General features: G+C 40.7%; 3 protein-coding genes across 5 annotated transcripts; 1 reads left to right on the top strand and 2 right to left on the bottom strand.

Moving 5' to 3' along the window:
* Positions 1–397: 397 nt before the first annotated feature.
* ptcd1 (pentatricopeptide repeat domain 1) lies at positions 398–9,073 on the bottom strand. The gene is made up of 8 exons (XM_054604540.1): positions 8,538–9,073; positions 6,371–6,511; positions 5,130–5,348; positions 4,931–5,032; positions 3,091–3,765; positions 2,179–2,295; positions 1,695–1,877; positions 398–767 (listed from the first exon to the last, which is right to left on the bottom strand). The coding sequence occupies exons 1-8, from the start codon at positions 8,967–8,969 to the stop codon at positions 525–527; spliced, it is 2,112 nt and encodes a 703-aa protein (XP_054460515.1). The 5' UTR covers positions 8,970–9,073; the 3' UTR covers positions 398–524.
* A 138-nt stretch (positions 9,074–9,211) lies between these two features.
* On the top strand, positions 9,212–11,616 carry LOC129096422 (stonustoxin subunit beta-like). 2 transcript variants are annotated; one of them, XM_054605199.1, is made up of 5 exons: positions 9,212–9,330; positions 9,450–9,506; positions 9,935–9,998; positions 10,454–10,501; positions 10,958–11,616. In XM_054605199.1, the coding sequence occupies exons 2-5, from the start codon at positions 9,480–9,482 to the stop codon at positions 11,476–11,478; spliced, it is 660 nt and encodes a 219-aa protein (XP_054461174.1). In that variant the 5' UTR covers positions 9,212–9,330; positions 9,450–9,479; the 3' UTR covers positions 11,479–11,616. The 2 variants fall into 2 exon arrangements, with proteins under 2 accessions (XP_054461174.1, XP_054461173.1); XM_054605198.1 differs by having other exon boundaries at positions 9,212–9,506.
* Positions 11,617–11,950: 334 nt separating this feature from the next.
* fbxl18 (F-box and leucine-rich repeat protein 18) lies at positions 11,951–18,546 on the bottom strand. 2 transcript variants are annotated; one of them, XM_054604611.1, is made up of 7 exons: positions 18,319–18,546; positions 17,037–17,234; positions 16,473–16,822; positions 15,339–15,474; positions 14,158–15,230; positions 13,399–13,617; positions 11,951–12,537 (listed from the first exon to the last, which is right to left on the bottom strand). In XM_054604611.1, exons 1-7 carry the CDS (start codon positions 18,370–18,372, stop codon positions 12,381–12,383), a joined length of 2,187 nt encoding a protein of 728 aa, XP_054460586.1. In that variant the 5' UTR covers positions 18,373–18,546; the 3' UTR covers positions 11,951–12,380. The 2 variants fall into 2 exon arrangements, with proteins under 2 accessions (XP_054460586.1, XP_054460587.1); XM_054604612.1 differs by lacking the exon at positions 18,319–18,546 and adding an exon at positions 17,753–17,799.
* Between the last annotated feature and the right edge of the window lie 1,873 nt (positions 18,547–20,419).

Below are 20,419 nucleotides of genomic sequence, written 5' to 3'. Positions count from 1 at the left end.
ACGGAATAGAAGAAACTACACCAACCCTTTTTCCTCCCAAAGCCCCTAAACATCTCCAAATGCAGCAAAGACAGTGGAGGAATAAATAGTTGTTCATCAAATTCATTTTCGAACAGAGAAAGTGAGTTCTTAAAGAGAATTAAAAGTTAAAAAAACCTGATCTGACACAACTCATCGCCCACTGAATTTGTAATTCTGGAATCTGAATTATAATTTGTGTCCTTATGAAATGCACTTCACATTTATTCAAATGAAAATAAAGACCGCTACACAATGGTCATCTTGCATGTGCAAAATGACCAGTGAAATCCATCATTCACTCAGCAAATTAGCCTCAACTTGGGATTTCACAATAAAATGTAATGCAATAAACAACTGAGATGAGATGTATGTTTCAAAATTGAATTTTACTTTGATTGCAATATAATTTACAATAACAACAATCTTTTGAGAAAAATGCATCCGCACTGGGCTCCAACCCTGAAGTCCATCCAGGGTTACATATCTGAATGCAAACAGTGCTGTTAAAGAGCAGCGCTGCTCTTCTTGTCCTTGTTACGAGGCTTATATCTCCTTGCTGCGGCTTTCTGGTTCCTTTGGGCCTCTGTTAGTCCATCATCTTCTGTTTTCATCACTTCAGAGTCCGTCTCAGACTCCAGATCTGCCTGATCGTCCTCAGCGCTCTGAGCAGGCATTGCTCTCAGCCACTGCTGGTAGAAACCACGGAAACCATCGATTTGGACCAGGTAGTTGTTTCTGGACTTGTACTGGGATTGATGGAAAGGAGGGAAGATAAGGGGGAGGAGAGGAGCAACATAAATAAAATATGAATAAGTTAATAGCACATTTATCTAAAGTATGACTTTAATCATAGTGTGATGATGTTTTTGGCAACTTGTGTGCAAAGGAATTAGCTCAAAACACAACATTGCTAAATTCAACATTTGTAAATTAACACACCAAGTAAGATATGGAGCATAATTTAGAGTCGTGTTTCTGTCTACCTGGCAAGTCAGATATGAATTCTCCTTTCACTTTTTTCGTGGTCTCCTTTAACTCCTGAAATATCTGGCTCTTTAGCAGCTAAATTCTCCATTATATTCAGATTTTCTATGCTAGTTGTAGGTGGTGTGCAGTGAGTTTATCAGAGCTTTTTTCTTCGCTGAAACAGCTGCCTGCTGGGGCTGAAAACAGAGCTAATGAGAGTGGAGTTTGAGAGCCTGAAAGTCAAAACAAAGGACTGAAAAATGCTAAAAAAAAAAAACTGCAGAGCGTGGATTTTATCTAGTTTGTTGGAGAGGCGTTGTCCCTGGTATTTGATACAAATAAAGCCCCGATGCATGAAACCATCCAGCTCAGGAAAAGAAACAAGCATCCAAACAGCGAGTTAAAGCACGGCTCGGACACACATCTGGACCTTTTCACTGTCATAGCAACATTACCGCTGTGGAAATTAGAAAATGAGGCTGAGATCTCTCCTCAGCCTCTGAAAGTCTTTGCTACAAGAATCTATGGTAAAACCGGTTTCCTTCACTTCCATTAAAATGATTGTGCCATGCAGATTACAGAAGAGTCTTAAGGTTCTTTGGCTGTTATCAGAATCTGCACATAAACATCCACACAGATGTGTTTCCATGCTCAGGTGTGGACTGACTAGTTGGTGAAATTCCCTGATGCTCTGTATGTATGCTTACCCGGTTATAGTTGGGAGGATACTGAGAGGCAAACTCCAGCTGTCTGATGATGACCTCATTAGGCCACACCCCCATGCTGGTCATGCTTTTGAGCATTGTTTTAAGGTAAACAAAATCCAGTCTTCGAGTTGCTCGGCCAATCAGGGCAGAGAACACCTGGACGTTAGGCCTAAGTCCCGCCTCCTGCAAAAAACGCATGTAAAGATGAAAAAAATATTAAGTCATAATATTGGTCTACTAGTACTACGACTCCTAATACGATTACTGATATTGGTAATATTTCATATGACAACGTACAGTTCATCTCTTTGTGAAACTTATAATCAGCACTTTTATTTTGTTAAAGTTTCCATGTTCTCTGCGTTACATTAACATATAGACAACAAATGGAAAAAGCAGCTGTGACAGAATAGCGGATGATTTTCTGTTCCCATTTATACAAATATAACGTGAGTTTTGGATTCAGAGAGGAGAGTTTCATCACCTCCATGTCTTTCAGCAGCTGCAGCCCGTCCTGTTGTTGCTCACAGCCTAACGCCAGACTTCCAAACGTCTGCACATCCACGCTAACGTTTCGCTGTCGCATCACACTCAACACGGACTGGAAAGAGAAAAAAATATGCAGTCACACTTAAAAAGGGTCCCTTCACACAAGTATCAAAAACATGCAGTCACAGACTAAAATAAAAATAAAAATAGGGAAGGTGGACAGACTGTCAAAGTTTTCAAAGGGACTATTTCTTTGATAGTAAGTAGTTCTATTAAAAACTGTAGAAAGTAGTGGGGACAAGCAGTGAAAGAAGAACTCAGGTATTCTACCTCAGTAAAAGTTGCACAGATAAAGTGTTAAAATAAAAAAAAGTACTTGAAGTATTAGCATCAAAATATACTTAAAGTACCAAAAGTAAAAGTATGCATCGTTATTCAGAATGGATCATTTTAGGTAGTGTGTGTTATATTATTGAACTATTCTTACTGATGTATTCATGTGTAAGCATCACTTTAATGTTGCTGGTGCTATTTTAATTACGTTATACATTAAAGTCTTATCTTCATCAATAATAATAAATCATCATTATTTGTTGATCATAATATGTATTATATGAATCTGGAACTGCAAAGTAATTGAAGGTATCAAAAAAATTCAATGAAATTTTCCATGAAAATGGAAATACTAATGAAAAGTAAAAGTACCTTAAAACTGTCCTTCGGTACAGTACTTGAGTAAATGTAATCAGTTAGAAAGATTCACGTGGAGGAGTAGAGGCAGAAACCCGGGGAGATACAACCTCTGCATGGCTAGATACTATGAAGGTGTGTGTGCGTGTGTGTGTGTGTGTGTGTGTGTGTGTGTGTGTGTGTGTGTGTGTGTGTGTGTGTGTGTGTGTGTGTGTACCTTTGCCTCCTCCAGGTCACCAGCTCTGGCTGCTCTGCGGATCACAGTGTTGAAGAACGCCACGTCCAGCCTCACTCTGTGCTGCTTGGCGACCTTCAGCAGCGTCTGCAGAGACTGGTGTCCCGGCTGCATCGTGTCGGCCAGCAGGGTCACAGTTCTGAGGTCCGGACTGAATCCGTTAGCCGCCATCTTCTCCAGGAATCCTTGAGCTCCACCGATGAGGGCGAGCCTATCTGATGCTCCGTCCACGGTGCCGAGGGAGACCACGCCCCCCCTCTTACCCACAAAAAGGTCCAGTAGGTTGGGGGCTGTAGAATCACTGGCTACGTCTACATACAGTGAGGCGGGTTCTCTTTGTCTGACTGGAACCAAATGGGTGGAGTCTTTGCTGAGGGCCTTCTCCTCACTGCCTCTGCTGTCCTGCTGACTGCCATTGTGAGGCTCAGGTTGGAAAAACAACTGCCTCTCCAGGAAGTCAATGTCTATCACTTCTTTGCGTCCAGACTCTGACTTTACGTTGGACACACCGACCCTCTCGTACGTCCGGTCGGCCCTCAGCAGCACGCCATTGGCTAAGGCAGGATCACCAATCCCACAATCCCTAGCAGTTCTCAAGAGCAGGTTATAGTTCTTTGAGTCTGGGAGAATCCCGGACTCCAGCATCTGGCGCCAAACCTGAAACAAACAAAAAAAAGAGGTAAAGAGGTATGGTGCATATTGATTTTCTGCAGTAACAACTGTGAGGGAATTTTCTTTATTGTATGTTAAACTTCCGTCATGTAGGTTAAAGGTAACTTAGGACAGGGCTTCAAAGGTCAGGTCAACTGTCATCTTATATCCAATAGAATCTTCACACATGCCAGGCTGATGTAGAACTAACCCCATTTGGATATAGCGGAACTTAGCTGGTCTGGGGAAGGTTAAATACTGTGCTCAAGGACACCATCTTCAGAATTGGGTAGCAGTACGCTGTGATTCACACAAAGTGTTTCCATGTTCTCCTCGATCGAGCTTCAATAAATGTTACTGCTTCAGACATCCGGGTCTGCTGAAACTTCTCCTGTCTCGAGGGAACTAGCTCTAAGATTTCCATCACAGCAACAATATTACGAGTTCATTCCATGTTTCATTTTGAGAATTGAGTCTATTAAAAGGTCGCAATCTGTATTAAAGTGTAAATAAAACAATGTTCTGCTATGTAAAAAGTTTGAAAAAAACAACAAACCATCAATTTGCGGTGGTCCAATGTTTTTAAAATCTAACAAAACCATTATCAAGCTTTGGCAATAGCGCCGACACATCTGTGCACTAAAAAACTCAAAACAGGAGCAGAAAGAGAGATCGTCAGTTTGGTCTCGGCCAGAGAAAAGAGGAAACATGGAGAGACAAATCTGCAAAGTGAGTTATGGTGTGTTTTTGGCGTCAGCATTATGCTATCTTGCCAATATATCCCGAGCCCGAGCCGCCGAGTCATAGCAACAAGTCACACTGTGTGATTTTGGTCCTACATTTCTGACACTCAGCGTCCTGACCCTGGCCGTCTTTGGACCTCTGAATGGCTGCTCCTTCTGATTAATCACTTTCTCATACTTGGAGGTTAACACATCGGGAAAAAATTGCTCAAATCGAAAGGGGTGAGGTCAGAAAGTGATTGATTTCTGACAGCTAACGCTCCTACTATCTGCCGATATCGTTATCAGATTATAAACACCCCAATCTAGTATCCCTCAGGTTATATTGATGACCAAAGAAACATTCACGCAGAATCTCAGAATAAATCGGCCTTTCCTCTCTCACATATTATGTATCAACGTAAGGTGGCTCTAAATCAAGTATTTACCTGTAAAGCGAGTCTGAATCCAGTTTGTTTGTCCTTCAAACAGCCCATCAGCAGGTAGTGAAACGTCTCCTGAGTAACAGCATGGCCGTTCTGCAGCATCTCCTACAAACACACACAAACTCATTTAGAAATCTGACATCTCAGTGAGCAAACCCTCCACACACACACACACACACGCAAATGTTGGCCCATGTCGTACCCTGAGCGTGTGAATGCAGGCCTGAAGGTGGTTGGTGATGGCGTGCGTCTTGAGGAGGGCGTGGTACGTGATGGTGCTGAGTGGGTAGTTTTTGCGTCGGAGTTCTTGCTCCAACTTCAACGCATGCTGGAGACCGTCCTGTTTGGATCGGGACTCAGCGCAGGCGTTGAACAGCGCGGTGTAGGTGGCATCTGTGGCATCCAGACCTCGCTTCTTCATCTGGAAGGCACAAACACATTATTAACTTACTAGTCTGCGTTTGTGTCAAGAAGTTTACATCTGTAAAGGTGCATATGAAAGTGTGATGTTTTTGATTCTAGGCTAAAAGTACAACTTGGAATAGAAATATAGTAAGACACATTTGAGAAGAAAAAACTGTGATAAAGTTGTAAAATAATGAACCTAAGTGCGATAAAGATGTTTTTGAATTTCCATAATTTTGTGTCTCTGCTGGCAGAAAAGGAAAGAACGAATTTGGGGCAAATTAAAGTGAAAGAATTGTGTAAGCCGGTTCAAAGCTGTTGATTCAACTTGATGATAATTTTAGAGGCTGCAGTTTGTGGTGATTTTGAAGTGTACAATGTTAACCTGAGAGGTCTTTCTTATATTTACTCTATTTGAATTGATGTTAATGGGGAGAAAAAATATTAGAAGCAATGTAATGAATCAGCACCACAAAGTAAAGCTTCCAAAATAATCAAAACGTTGGATCGCCACCTCCATAGCTTTAACAAAAAAGGAACATTATAACCCTATTGATGGTAAAATTGATTGCAGCGCTGTTGTGTATTACATTGTGAATCAAAAGTAGAAGTTAAAAAAAGCCACATATATCTGCTTGTTATAGCTTGACAATTCTATATAAAAGACAGAGGATACAATTTTACGTCACTGTAGGATCTGGAATATCAAGCGACAGACCTTCCTTCATGCCCATGCCAGAAATCTTGTGTTCCCCCTCTGGACACTTTTAAGGGTAAACTTAAGACTTGCATGTTTTGAATTTTCCATCTTTGCTTTTACTTATTAATTTGTGCGTTGAATAAAATTGTCATGTTTGCTGTTGCCATGTAATGTTGTTTTATTGTATATTATTGGATTTTTACAGCACTTTGGTCAACTTGTTGTTTTTAAAATGTGCTTTATCAATTTACTTGATTTCCTTAGCATGTCAAATGATCAAATCAAAGCACAGAGGAGCATATAAACATGATAATAGTGTATAAATAAAATATCCCTACATCATTGTAGAGTCTGAAGGCCTTCTTCAGCTGTCCAGCTCGACCACAGCCTCCTATCAGCACAGAGAAGTTGAACTCCTCCGGCTGCAGCCTCTCTCCCTGCAGCATGTCTCTGCTGAACACGTCCAAAGCCTCCTGCAGCTGTGAGAGGACACATGATAAAATAAGATAAGATAAGATAATCCTTTATTAGTCCCGCAGCGGGGAAATGTACAGGATTACAGCAGCAGAGAGGATAGTGCAAAAAAGACAAGATCAAAATAAGTATTATAAATAAGCAAATGAGCAAAACAGTAAAGAATCCAAATATTATACAGTGGGGGAAATAATTATTTGATCCCTTGCCGATTTTGTAAGTTTGCCCACTGACAAAGCAATAACGATCTATAATTGTTATGGTAGGTTTATTTTAACATTGAGAGAGAGAATATCAAAAAAAGAAATCCAGAAAATCACATTATATAAAAGTTATAAATTGATTTGCATTTGATCGAAAATAAGTATTTGATCCCCTAACAAAACATGACTCAGTACTTGGTGGAGAACCGTTGTTGGCAAGCACAGAGGTCAGACGCTTCTTGTAGTTGGTCACCAGGTTTGCACACATCTCAGGAGGGATTTTGGTCCACTCCTCTCTGCAGATCTTCTCCAATCCTGAAGGTTTCGAGGCTGTCGCTTGGCACAGATCCCTCCACAGATTTTCTATGGGATTAAGGTCCGGAGACTGGCTAGACCACTCCATGACCTTAATGTGCTTCTTCTTGAGCCACTCCTTTGTTGCCTTGGCCGTATGTTTTGGGTCATTGTTGTGCTGGAAGACCCATCAACGACCCATAGTGTCCTGGCTGAGGGAAGGAGGTAAATGGCCCCGTCCATCCTCCCTGGATGTGGTGAAGTCGTCCTGTCCCCTTAGCAGAGAAACACAAAGCATAATGTTTCCACCTCCATGCTTGATGGTGGGGATGGTGTTCAATAATCAGCATTTCTCTTCCTCCAAACACGGCGAAAATCCCAAATACCTCGATTTTGGTCTCATCTGACCACATTACCTTCTCCCAAGCCTTTTCTGAGTCATTCAGGTGTTCATTGGCAGACTTCAGACAGGGCTGTACATGTGCCTTCTTGAGCAGGGGGACCTTGCGGGCGCTGAAGGATTTTAATCCATTACGGCGTAGTGTGTTACCAATAGTTTTCTTGGTGACTGTGGTCCCAGCTGTCTTGAGATCATTAACAAGTTCCTCCCGTGTAGTTCTGGGCTGATCCCTAACCTTTCTCATGATCATCGATACCCCACGAGGCCAGATCTTGCGTGGAGCCCCAGACCGAATTGATGGTCATTTTGTGTTTCTTCCATTTCCGAATAATCGCACCAACAGTCGTTTCTCACCAAGCTGCTTTCCGATGGTCTTGTAGCCCATTCCAGCCTTGTGCAGGTCTACAATCTTGTCCCTGACGTCCTTAGACAGCTCTTTGGTCTTGCCCATGGTGGAGAAGTTGGAATCTGATTGATTGATTCTTTGGACAGGTGTCTTTTATACAGGTAATGAATTGAGATTTACTTTCTTAAAGTGAGAGGACTAATCTAACCGGTCGTGAGAGCCAGAATTCTTGCTGGTTGGTAGGGGTTCAAATACTTATTTCACTCAATCAAATGCAAATCAATTTATTTTTTTTTTCTGGATATATTTTTGTCTCTCACTGTTAAAATAAACCTACCATAACAATTAGATCGTTCATTTCTTTGTCAGTGGGCAAACTTACAAAATCGGCAAGGGATCAAATAATTATTTCCCCCACTGTATATACAGACAGACTGCTGTCAGGTTGCACAACCAACTCTGCTCCCAGCAGACCACATGACACATGTACACTGTGCAATTATAGCTATAATAGTTTTTCTGTCTGTACATATAATATTTCAGTTATTGTGGATTTTTTTATTGCTTATTTATAATACTTGTATTTTATTTTTATCTTGTTTTCTTTTACTATGTCTCTTGTGTGCACTATACCCTATGCTGCTGTAATCCTGCAAACGTCCCCGCTGCGGGACTAATAAAGGATTATCTTATCTTATCTTATCTTATCTTATCTTATAAACTATTATGTTAATACACAGAAGGAGGTGAGAAGACAGAAAGACAGACCAGCTGGAAAATGGACTCACCTTGTTCTCCTTGATCAGCTTCTTGCACTGTAAGAAGTACCAGTACGGTGTGTTTCTCCTCCCGGGCCTCCTGCGAGGTTCACCCGGGTCTTCATCCCCGTCTCGGTGCTGCAGGTCCTGGATGTAAGGGCTGATTTTCCTGAACGTCCTCCTGGAGGAGATGTCGGTGGAGAAGGAACCGAAGTTCTCCCGGTCTGGTGGGTCTCTCTCTGTTGAGTCTGCACCCGCATGGGAGGCAGCTGATAGGGACACACATCTGGAGGAAAGCAGCTGCAAGGGAGTCGGTGTGAGGACGAGTGGCCCATGTTGTCCCCCTGTCAGACTCAGGGTCCTGGTCGAGCTCTGAACCCTTGAAACGAGGGACAATTTAGCGACAGGGACGGAGACTTTCCTCCCGTTTCGCGCACACAAACAGGCCACCGACGTTAACATATTTAGCAATTATAATATAACGTTAGAAAACTACAAAAACTTCAGATTTACAATGCTAGTCACAGGGTAGCAGCGTGGCTTCTGTCATGTTGTGCGCACCACGATGTTTCAATGACAAACACTACACCAGACCCGAGTAGTAGATTATCGAACAGGATCGATAAATCACCCTGTTTGGCGCTTTGGTCCTTGGAAATAAACCACCACTGACTTAAATACAGTTTAAACATATTGCTGTTTATTTCTGGTTAAATTGGGTGTTGATAAAAGCTGCATGTACTCTGGATAGGAAGTCCCACTTCGATCGATTATATCGGTGATAGATTGGGATGCCTGTGCCGGTGACGTCACGTCTCTGGAGGTAAATCTAAGCCCCGCCCCTCAGCTGGTCATTAAGTTGAGTTCTGCGTCTCTTCCTGGTGTAAAATAAGGTTAGACAGATCAATTAATACTAATTACTATATACTTATTTATTTACAGAGAGACAAAGTTTTAATCAGCGTTTCATCAATGGAAGAGAGAGAGACGGAGTCAATGGTAAATAAATAGTTTCATAATAAGTGTCTGCTATCTGTCTGCATACATTTTAATATTATGCAACTCATTACACACTCATAATATTCAGAAATTATTTGACTTCTGCATTTGTATTTTTAGAAAAACTCCAATCTGTGTTATCATTATGTCATTCTGACAATATTAAATGTAAGGTTGCAAGCCATTAAAGTCTCACAGACATCAGCTGAAGGCATTTAATATCTTAATAATATGAAGAAGTGGGCTATATCATCAGTCAACATTATTACCATGTAAGGAAAGCCATAAAACTGTGTCAACTCGTCTCAGCAGGAGGATCCAAAGTTCAATAAAAACATTGGGCCTTTAATAAACTACCATGGACAGGTATTTATTGTAGTAATTAACAGTCTTGGAGAGTAATACAATACTAATACTGATTTATACAGGAAATGTTTGTACAAGATCAGCAAGTTCCCTCCCGTCCTGTGTCTAACACCACACCTGCTCCAGGTACAGCACACCCACTGTACAAATACAAATGTACCAGCAGCCAACATGAACTTTGTTCCATAAAAAACATGTTAATGTTATCATTTCATCCAGATCATTGATCAAATTCAAACTAAATAAAATCATAATAATTTGATCTCATCATGTTCTGTTTTCCAGATAAATAGTTTTGAGCAAGCTATAATGAAATAAGCAAAAAGAATCATCACTTTTTTGTTTGAATTAATCTGGTTCATGGCTTTATTTTATATGAGTGATTTTGTAGACAACTTCCATATTATGTAACACATTGATGTTGGAAAATATCCTATATAGTGCGTTGATGATTTTAGCTCTACATATTAGCACCTTCTGTGTTTTTAAGACACTTTTACTCAGAATGAATGTACTTCTCAAGCACTATTTATGAAATGAGACTCTGAATTTGTGGTGTTTGTGTGTGTGTTGTGAGGCAGATGATTCACAGAGAGATGAACCTCAGACCAGAGCAGACTTCATAAAATGTGAGTAGTTTTTTTATCTCAAAAAACAGAACGCAAAACAAACTCATACAGATAACTGTGATGTGCCATGGAAGTTGGTTACTCTTTAGGATATGTATCAAACATACAGTTAAGGTTGGAAGCAATCATTTCATAAATAAATGGACATTTATTACATATAAGCTTTTTCCCTTTGTTTCTATTCTTCCAGTTTGGCTTCATGTTTATAGGACAAACGAGTGTTATCAATCTTCAGATTCAATCAACTATACCTCTATGCAAGAAAGCAAACTAGCCTTTATCCCTAAATGTCAAATTATTCCTTCAAACACATTCTGAGCAATTCTTTAAATCCTCCCATTTAAGAGTTCTGATATATAACTTAAATAAAACACAGTCACACATTAGTTTTAGGTGTGTAAAGGAAAGACTCATCAGTGTTTGTTCATCAGTAAACATCTTCCTCTCCTCTCACAGATTACTGTCACCTCACCCTGGACCCAAACACAGCGTACAGAGAGATGGTTCTGTCTGAGGGGAACAGAAAGGTTGAGCTCACAGATCTAGTCCAGGAGTACCCTGAGCACCCGGACAGGTTCTCTCACCTCTATCAGGTGCTGTGTAAAGAGGGTCTGTCTGGACGCTGCTACTGGGAGGTGGAGTTTGAAGGTTCTGTTGAAATAGCGGTGGCGTACAAAGATCTCGGCAGATCGGACTATTATGCCGAGTGTGCGTTCGGCTGCAACGACAAATCCTGGAGTTTAGACATAAACAATAACGACAAGTGCTTCAGACACAACGATGAGGAGACTGCGGTGCCGGAGCCTCGGTCCTCCAGAGTCGGCGTCTACCTCGATCATAAGGCGGGTAGTCTGAGCTACTACTGCGTCTGTGACACGACGATGCAGCTGCTGCACAGAGAAGAAACCACTTTCACAAAGCCGCTCTACCCTGGACTGTGGGTCATAGACTCCGCCCAGCTGTGTGACCTGGAGTAGACATGGAGTAGAGCTGGTGCCCTTTTTATTTTTTCGCCTCTGACCTTCAGACAATCTGAGTCCGCTACTGCATGTTGGCAACTTTGGGTCCAATGGTGATATTGTTAATGCACAATAAAAATGTGTCTTAAAAGAGTAATTTCCAATTTACATTTCTAGCGCAAAGCTAGCAGCAGGGCTCCATGTGTGTAATGATGGTCTGTCGTCCGGTTAGGCTTATTGCCTGCCAATGTAGCTTTAAACTTAACAGACAAACATGAGAGTGATATCAATCTAATCATCCAACTCTCGATAAGAAAGCAAATAAGTGTATTTCTCAAAATATCAAAGTTTTCTGTAAAGTTTACTCAACACAACTGTGGGGACTGGGAAACACCATTAACAATAGTAGATATATAAAAATACTAATTAAAAAGATAATAGAAAAGAACTACACAAGACAATTATTACAAATCATTTCAATGGAGTTTATTACAACATCATTTGATTCAGATCTTCTGTACAAAGTATCTGAACAAATACATCCCTTCATTTATATTTTTGGCACTTATTTTCAAAGTAACAGTTAGTGTATTAATAGACATTATTTTTTTGACTGAGAAGCATCACAGACGTGAAAAGTCCTGGAACAATAAACTCCCAGCATATTACACTTTGAAGACCATAATTACTTTGTTATTAAATGAAAACAATCATGGTTGATGATGATGATGATGATGATGATGATGATTGTTGTGGAGCAGCCTGAAACCGTTGTTGGTGAAACAAATAACACAGAAATCACTGTGCAGATGACAATCAGTCTTTGAATTAGTGAATTTTTATTTCCTGCAGAATAAAATTGGTCTGAGCACCTCTGAGCAGCTGTTGAGCACCAATCACACCGAAGCGTTCTGGTGATGTCACAACGGTGATAGATGTGGTGGTTGGGCCACGTGGCTCTGGAACAACGTAATCCTGTCCAGTAGTGTTAGAGGGATGTCTCTGATGACTGAGGGCAGGTCTTCATGCTGTAACGGATAGATGACCACGCTCAGAGCCGAGCGGTCGATTGAAAATCTAACAGAGAGAGAACACAAGAAAAAGGAGGATTTGAGATTTCTTTAGCCATTTAATGGTAAACGCCCCCAGGTTGTATAAACAGAGAGGAGTACTAGCACAGAAGCAAAATAATGTGCTTGTGTGGACGGGGATAGAAGCATTTCCCCGCTGCGGGACTAATAAAGGATTATTTTATTTTATAACAAATTTTAGCCCCCTAAAAGAAAAGCTCACCTAAAAAGAACAACATCAGTTTTAGTCTATGCTACATTTAGAATATTTTAACTGCTTTATGTTGCCGTCAGGCAGTGCGATCCAACAGGGAACTAAAGCCGTTGTATCCATCTATGCTCTTTGGACAAAAACAGTCATTTTAACTCCGAGAACACAGGAGTTGCACGTTTACGTTCTTGTGACTTGGTGTTTTAAAAAGGTTAGTTCACATCCACCGAAGTCACACAATAACACAAGCTACCTTATTGATCCAGGCAGTGGTAGACTAGCAACCTTTGTGTTTTGCGAGGTAAAATGTTTTTGTCAATGAGGTCTTGTGGCTTTGATGCCAGATTAGATAACAGCTTCAGTTCCCCGTCTGAAAGGGATGTTTGATGGCAATGTAAAACGGTGAAAAAATCCTAAAAATAGGGAATACTTTAACTGATTATGTTTTGCTTCTGCCCCCGTCAACAGCAGTACATGCTTTGCCTCTCTGCCATAACTCCTGTCGGTTTCCTAAAACTTGGGGTGTGCCGACCGACATAAACTGTAGGTAAAACATTGATTATTGATAAGTACCTTATACAACTCCACAACTCAACTGCACTTAAAAAAAACATCACTTAATTGTTTGAGGATTTGTCTCCAGACAAAAGCACCGACCTGTCCAGCAGAGCTTTCTGCAGTGTGCGACAAGCCACTAAAGTGCCACCCATGAACATGTGGCACATGATGACGTGGTGACATCGCTCCATGAAGGTTTCTGCGGCCGATGGGTCGAAGGTACCGCTGCGTGAGATAAGGCAGAGACGCTGCAGACGGGAGCAGCAGGACAGAGCCTCAAAGAATGCCGCGCTGGCATTCAGGTAGGGCTGCTCCAACCTGAAACACACAGACACACAATGTTTGATATAACAGGTAAAACAGGTTTTTCCATTAAATGTAATTAAACTAACTGATTTACTGCTCTGTATTTTTTTGTGAATATAAAGAACAACTTTACATGAAATAAAACAACTCTCCAACACACTACAAGTTAAATCTAAAAGTTTGGGGGTTCTCATAATTATCTAAAAATAAATAATCCGCCAATTCTAAATTTTCATAACAAGCTTTATAGTTCAATTCGATATATAACAAAAAAACTTGCTAAGAGATTACGTTTAGATTCTTTTTGTTTTACAAAGTAAGCCAATCATTTAATCTACTCCACACCCCACTAAGGAAAAAACAACATTAGGATAAAATTATTAGTTCAAATAATACATTAAACATAAGAACTGATTCATAATACATCATTTTAATGGAATGATTGACAATACGTTAGCTAAAGGGACTTATAATAATACCTATAACAGTACTGTCTGATGGTTAGTGTTTAGTATTACAGTCAATGAAGGGTACACAAAGACATCCTCTAACCTGAGTTCCCGTAGCTGCGTGCACTGTTTAAGTGTGTCCAACAAGGCCGGGGTGTAGTTCATGGTTTTTAGTAATCCCATGTTGGCAAGGGACAATACCTGTAGGTCCTTGCACTGCCTGGTCAGCTGCACCAGCCCCGTCCCTCTAAGGACCCCAGGGAGGCCAGCTAGAGTCAGACGACGTAATCGTGGCAGAGCCTCAAGCGCCGCTAAGTGTGCGTCACCAACCCCTCGCGCCCACGCACACATTCCACGAGGCTCCACACTGGCACGGGTGCAAGGCTCAAGCCGAGGCAGCGCAGAGACAAAACCCGGACCGATGATCTCTAAGGTCTCTAGAAAAGGGCATCCGTCTAAGAGCAGAGTGAGCCCTGAAATGCTGTCCCCGGACAGAGAAGACTCGGAATCGGGCTTGAAATTCTGGATCCCCAGACGTGGAGTCTTCTTCAACCCCAGGAACAACGGCGAGGGAGGCGTGTTGTTTGTCGTGATCTGATGTGTGTTTAAGCCGTCTGACAGAGCGCAGGCCGGCAGAGTGAGAGAGCGCAGGTGTGTGAGTTTGGCCAAGCTGGCACACAGGTGTGTTTCTCCACCCGGTGATGTTTCGTGATGATAGTGCGTGTGCATCAGGTTCAGTTGTTTAATGTTGGAACAGCCGACTGCCAACCGGCTCATTGTCACGGGGACCAGCTGATCTTCCACACTCCTGCACTCCGAGTACAGGACCTTGTTGATCCCGCTGAGGTTCAGGCTGGTCAGCTGTGTGGCGTCTTTGACTCCGCCCTCCAGCAACGACTGGAACACCTGCGGCCACAGCGCCGGGCAGCGGCTGAAGCTCAGGTGCTTCGGGCTGTTTCCCTCCAGGGCTCTCTTCAGGGACAAGGAGTCCAGCCAGGACCGAGGGAGCTGCAGGGCCTCCAGGTCCCCGCGTTGACCCAAGCTCTGGGCCAGGGAGGGGGCGGCGGGCCAGTGAGCAGGGTTCGGGCCAGGAATCGACACAAGGAAAACCCTGAGACGCTTTGGCACGTGAACGCTGAACACTGCCAGGTAGAGGAGGAGCAGGGTCTGGTTTACCTGAGGACATGAACACACAGATACACCAATTACAAAAGACACAGTATTTAAGTGTGTACCGCATATATACGAGAACATAGTACATGTACATGAACACAAACAAATCACCTCTCCTGGAGCCAGCCTGGCAGTGAACTCCTCCAGCTGTTGGTAATGCGGCACACTGCTCTGACCCATCATCAGCTGACAGCAAACACCGATACCCTCTCTGGTCACATCTGAGATGTCAAACTGCAGCATCAGCCTGCAAGGCACAAACACAGACACACATTTCACAATGTAGCCGTAAAATAGCGACAAAAACATGAATGCCAGTTCCAATAGCGTAGTTTCACTAAACTCAACCAAGGGGCCAAATGCATTAAGATGGCGGATGTCTTGTCTGACATCATCATACCAGAAATGTGCTCTGAAGTGTCAAATTGACATTTTCAAATTAAGTTTTTGAAATAACTAACTTTAATATTTGATTGTGACAAAAAGAACAAGCAAGTGAGGCATTGCACATCTTAGCCATGCTAGCTACAGATGGGTATGTCTGTCAGTCCACCACTTTGGTCCAGAGACTGAAATATCTCAACAGCTATTGGATGAATTTACATTTCATTTTGTACCAACATTCATGATCCTCAGAGGATACATCCTAGTAACTTTGGTGATCCCCTGACTTTTCCTGTAGCTTCACCAGCAGGTCAAACTGTAATTTTCCTTTTGAAATATCACAACATCTTCAAGGTTAATTGGCACACAATTTGTAGAAATGGTCCCCAGAGGATACATCCTGCTGACTATGGTAACCCCCTGACTTTTCCACTGGTGGCACCTCAAGGTTGACTTTTGTAGCTCGTAGGGCTGTCATCAAACAAAGAAAGTGTACTAACACGATTTTGTCAACTAATCTGCTAATTAATTTAATCTAAAGATTTCTAAAACTGAGTTTCTCGACAAACAATAACCCAAAAGCACCACTAAATCTACCAGAGATGTGCTCATACATTTTTGGGAAAATAAATGATTTAGGATGAAAAAAGCATTAAAACTACTTGAGTAAGAGGGGGCATCCCTAGGAGTTTGTAATTAAATATCTCCATAGCTATTGTATTGATTGCCATTCAATTTGGTACAGACATTCACGTTCAGCTCAGGATGAATTGTGATCTTGTCGGTGATTCCTTTGCTTTCCATTCAGCACCGAAACTTTAATTTGTCATGTGAATACTCAGTAATCTGACAGATTCTTACTTGCGCAGTTGGGCGCAACATGGCACCACACCATAACTCGGTGTCAACAGAGTCTGTCTGAGCTCTGACAGGCGGCTCAGTGAATCCACGGCCTCTGAACTGAGCTGAGCAGAGTTGAAGCCCGGCGTCACGTCAAAGGCCAGTGATCTGAGCAGAGAGAGGGAGGAGAGGAGACGGGAGAGACGCAGGGAAGTGAGGCGACACCCGGTGACATCGAGGTGCGTCACTCCTCGGCAGCGAGCAAGAAGCTCCATTGTGGAGCCGGCCAGCCAGTAGCAACCATTCAGGCTGAGAGACTGCACGTGATTGGCCAACTGCTTTAATATCTGCCGAACCAATAGATCGTCAGCCTGGAGGAAACAAAGAAGTCATTTTATTAAATCCATCTGCTAAAATGCAACAAATACTCCACTGTGTTGTTAAAGAAATGTTTAAAATACACAGAAACATTCACACATTTTTACTAACTTGAGGATTTATAGAAAACTGTGATAGAGATCTTCACTAAAGCAATCTTGAAACTAGCCTTATGAGTTCAAATGATGGAAAAAAAAACATCTTTACCTGATACTCATCAGACAGGCTGACTTTTGTGAGCAGGGTCTTATCGTGGCACAGGGTGTGTAACTTGTGGCAGACGTTCGTCACGTTCCGCACCAGGTCGCACACCGGAACGTGGCGGAGGATGCACAGCAGGATCTCGTCAGACAAATCTGACATTCCCACCGAGGTAGAGGACATTGTGTCCTCGTCAAATACAGCCTGAGACAGACAGAAAAGAGTGAGACGGTTAAGAGCTTTTTGACCCTCTGAGTAATCACTCAACCTTTGAGAAGAATTACAATAAAGGCCAAGATGCTGCAAATCCTTGTGGTATCAATTACCAATTCTTGTTATTTAGTAATTGAGCTCCAACAAAGAGACAGAAGCTGTTATTAAGACACTACTTTATGGCTGGGTGATATGACATTTTATAATTTTGGTAGCTCTCCTTTTAATGTCTGGTTATGTCAAACCATTGTAGACAATGCTGCAGATCAATGAGTGGAACTGCTTTATGACAACACTAGTTTTTCATATAGTTTTGCATCAATAATAGTAATTTGGGGGTTTTGAAATTAGCTGGATTGGCCAAAATCAGACATTCCTATCTGGTTATTTTATTCTTACATTTTGTATACAGTACCAGTCAAAAGTTTGGACACACCTTCTCATTCAACTACTTTGAAGAATCTAAAATATAAAACATATTCTGGTTTGTTGAGCATTTGTTTGTTTACCACATCATTCCATATGTGTTCCTTCATAGTTTGGATGTCTTCAATATTAATCTACAATGTAGAAAAAAAAGAAAAGAAAGAAAAACCATTGAATGAGAAGGTGTGTCCAAACTTTTGACTGATACTGCATGTTATTTACCTCACCTGACTTATGATTATGATTCAATATATACCAAGGATATGGATATTACAACATGTATTAATAGTGCTCTGTCTTATACAGTTCACTTATTAACTAGCAATATAGTTCACCTATCAATAAGCAGAAACACATAAAAAAAACAGGACAATTTTGGATTTAAAGAGGATGCCATTACAACAAGACAACATATTGCATCAATGCATCAAAAGCATTCATATAAACATCAGTATTTCCACCAGACAACGTGACACACTTCTTTCTGCAACACTGTCTGCGTGCATGGCCCAAACTTGGTTGCATAACTTGGAGGTGTTTGGGGGAGAACCTGGTCTAGGACCCAAGTTAGCGTTGTGGTTAGCTAACATTAGTTCCCACCCACACCGTTAACTATTCATGGGCTGCTGGGGTTCGTCTGGTCGCCCACCTGTATAATCTGTCGGTCCATGTCCTCCGAAATCCCCCTCACGGTCCCGCTCATGATCAGCCTGTATTTATTTAGATGGTATTTTTAGATGTTCATCCAGCCGCCCAAGAGCTTCATTTTTCCGATGAAACCGCTCCTCTACGTCCGGACCACAGGCGGCGTTACCGGGTGTAACATCCACCCGTTGACAGCACGGACGACGTTCACTGCTGCACACTGACGGAAGACTGTCAGTGACGGACACGTTTCCTGTCGGTCCCCAACAAAAAAAACAAAAAAAAAAAGAATATATTTTTTTATGAATTTTACATTTCTCACAGCAATAATTTAATTTTAAATCATTCTAAAAAGGAACAATTAATTACCAAAAATAATTCCAGGAATCAAAGATAGGTGATAAAAAAGTATTAGTACTTTAAAAAAAAAGATATTAATCATCATAAAGAGAAGGGTTTGTGGTTTTCTAATTGCTGATGGTTTTGGGTTTTAATCAGAGGTAGAATAAGTACTTAGATATTTTACTTACATAAAAATAGCAATCAGAGTAAAATTACTCAAAAAATTACAGAAAGACGTTTTTTTTATTTCTGCATTCCAAATACAGTACCAGTCAAAAGTTCACATCTTCTCATTCAACTACTTTGAAGAATCTAATATATAAAACATATTCTGGTTTGTTGAGCATTTGTTTGTTTACCACATAATTCCATATGTGTTCCTTCATAGTTTGGATGTCTTCAATATTAATCTACAATGTAGAAAAAATAAAGAAAAAAATAAAGAAAAACCATTGAATGAGAAGGTGTGTCCAAACTTGTGACTGGTACTGTAGGTGATTAAAAATTAGTAGTACTTTGAAAATATAATAAATATATTTTATTCATCATAAAGAGAAGGGTTTATGGTTTTCTAATTGCTGAAGGATTTGGGGTTTTAATCAGAGGTAGATGAAGTACTTATATATTTTACTTACATAAAATTAGCAATACATCAGAGTAAAATTACTCAAAAAAAATACTAAAAAACAAGTACAGAAAGACCTTTTTTTATTTCTGCATAACCAAATAAATAAAAATAAAACATAAATATTAGCAGTAAGTAAGTAATTTATTTACTCGGCAGCTTAAGGACCCCTGTCGGTAGGTTATTACATTTTTGGATTGTTATGTGTTTCTGTATAAGTAGCATTTTATGTTGTAGCTGGTCACTATTAAGATTTTGTCGGATAGTTTAATATAAAAAAGTTATATTTACATAGTTATTTATTCTATCTATAACGCACCATACTTAATAAAAGGAGTATATATTTTTTTACTTTAATTTGATCTTCAAGTGACAGGTAAATATAGCTATTTTTGCCTCTGAAATGGCTGTGAGTAGAAGTATAAAGTAACATGAAAAGGAAATACTTGAATATTTGAGTAAATGTTTATTTCCACCACTGGTTTTAAAATACAATATTTTTACATTCTGTATTGAAAACCCTACCTTTATGGTGAATTTACTCGGTCAAAATAAAGATTTTGGTTTATTTTGTGGTCATACAGCATATGAACTGTTTGGGTTTTATAATCTGACAGAAAAATTAGGAACTACAAACTAGTTCTATAGTCTTGTAATACCGTTATGCGCTATTATTATCCAAAGTGTTCCAACTAATATCAACATTCATCAGCAGTTTGTTGAAAAAAAGTTTCTGACAACAGTTAATTAACAATCAGTATATACAGCTCAAACCACGAAATGATGTTTAAATAAAATAGAGTTAATGTGACCTTTTGATATTTCCATATTACAACCACATATGACCTGTTAGCAGTCCGTTCCACAAAGTTAGATAATAATATGTCCTATATACTGTATAATTACTTCTGATTAATTGAGTTGTCCACATGATGGCACTACAACAAAACGTTTCATTGTGAAGTGATACTGAGAGGTGACTGTAAGCCCTGACGTTACCGGTGTTTTTATTAGTATTATTAATGTTTTAATATCATTCATTATCACGCTGCAGCGCGCATTTGCTCTGCTCTCTCTGTGGGATGGAGCTCCTCCAACTACACACACAGTGCACAACACACAGTGCACAACACACAGT

The sequence above is a fragment of the Anoplopoma fimbria genome, chromosome 9 (assembly GCF_027596085.1).
Source record: "Anoplopoma fimbria isolate UVic2021 breed Golden Eagle Sablefish chromosome 9, Afim_UVic_2022, whole genome shotgun sequence".
NCBI classification, from domain to species: Eukaryota; Metazoa; Chordata; class Actinopteri; order Perciformes; family Anoplopomatidae; genus Anoplopoma; species Anoplopoma fimbria.
Note: the sequence above shows the minus strand (reverse complement) of the source record. Positions and strands in the feature narration are given on the sequence as shown.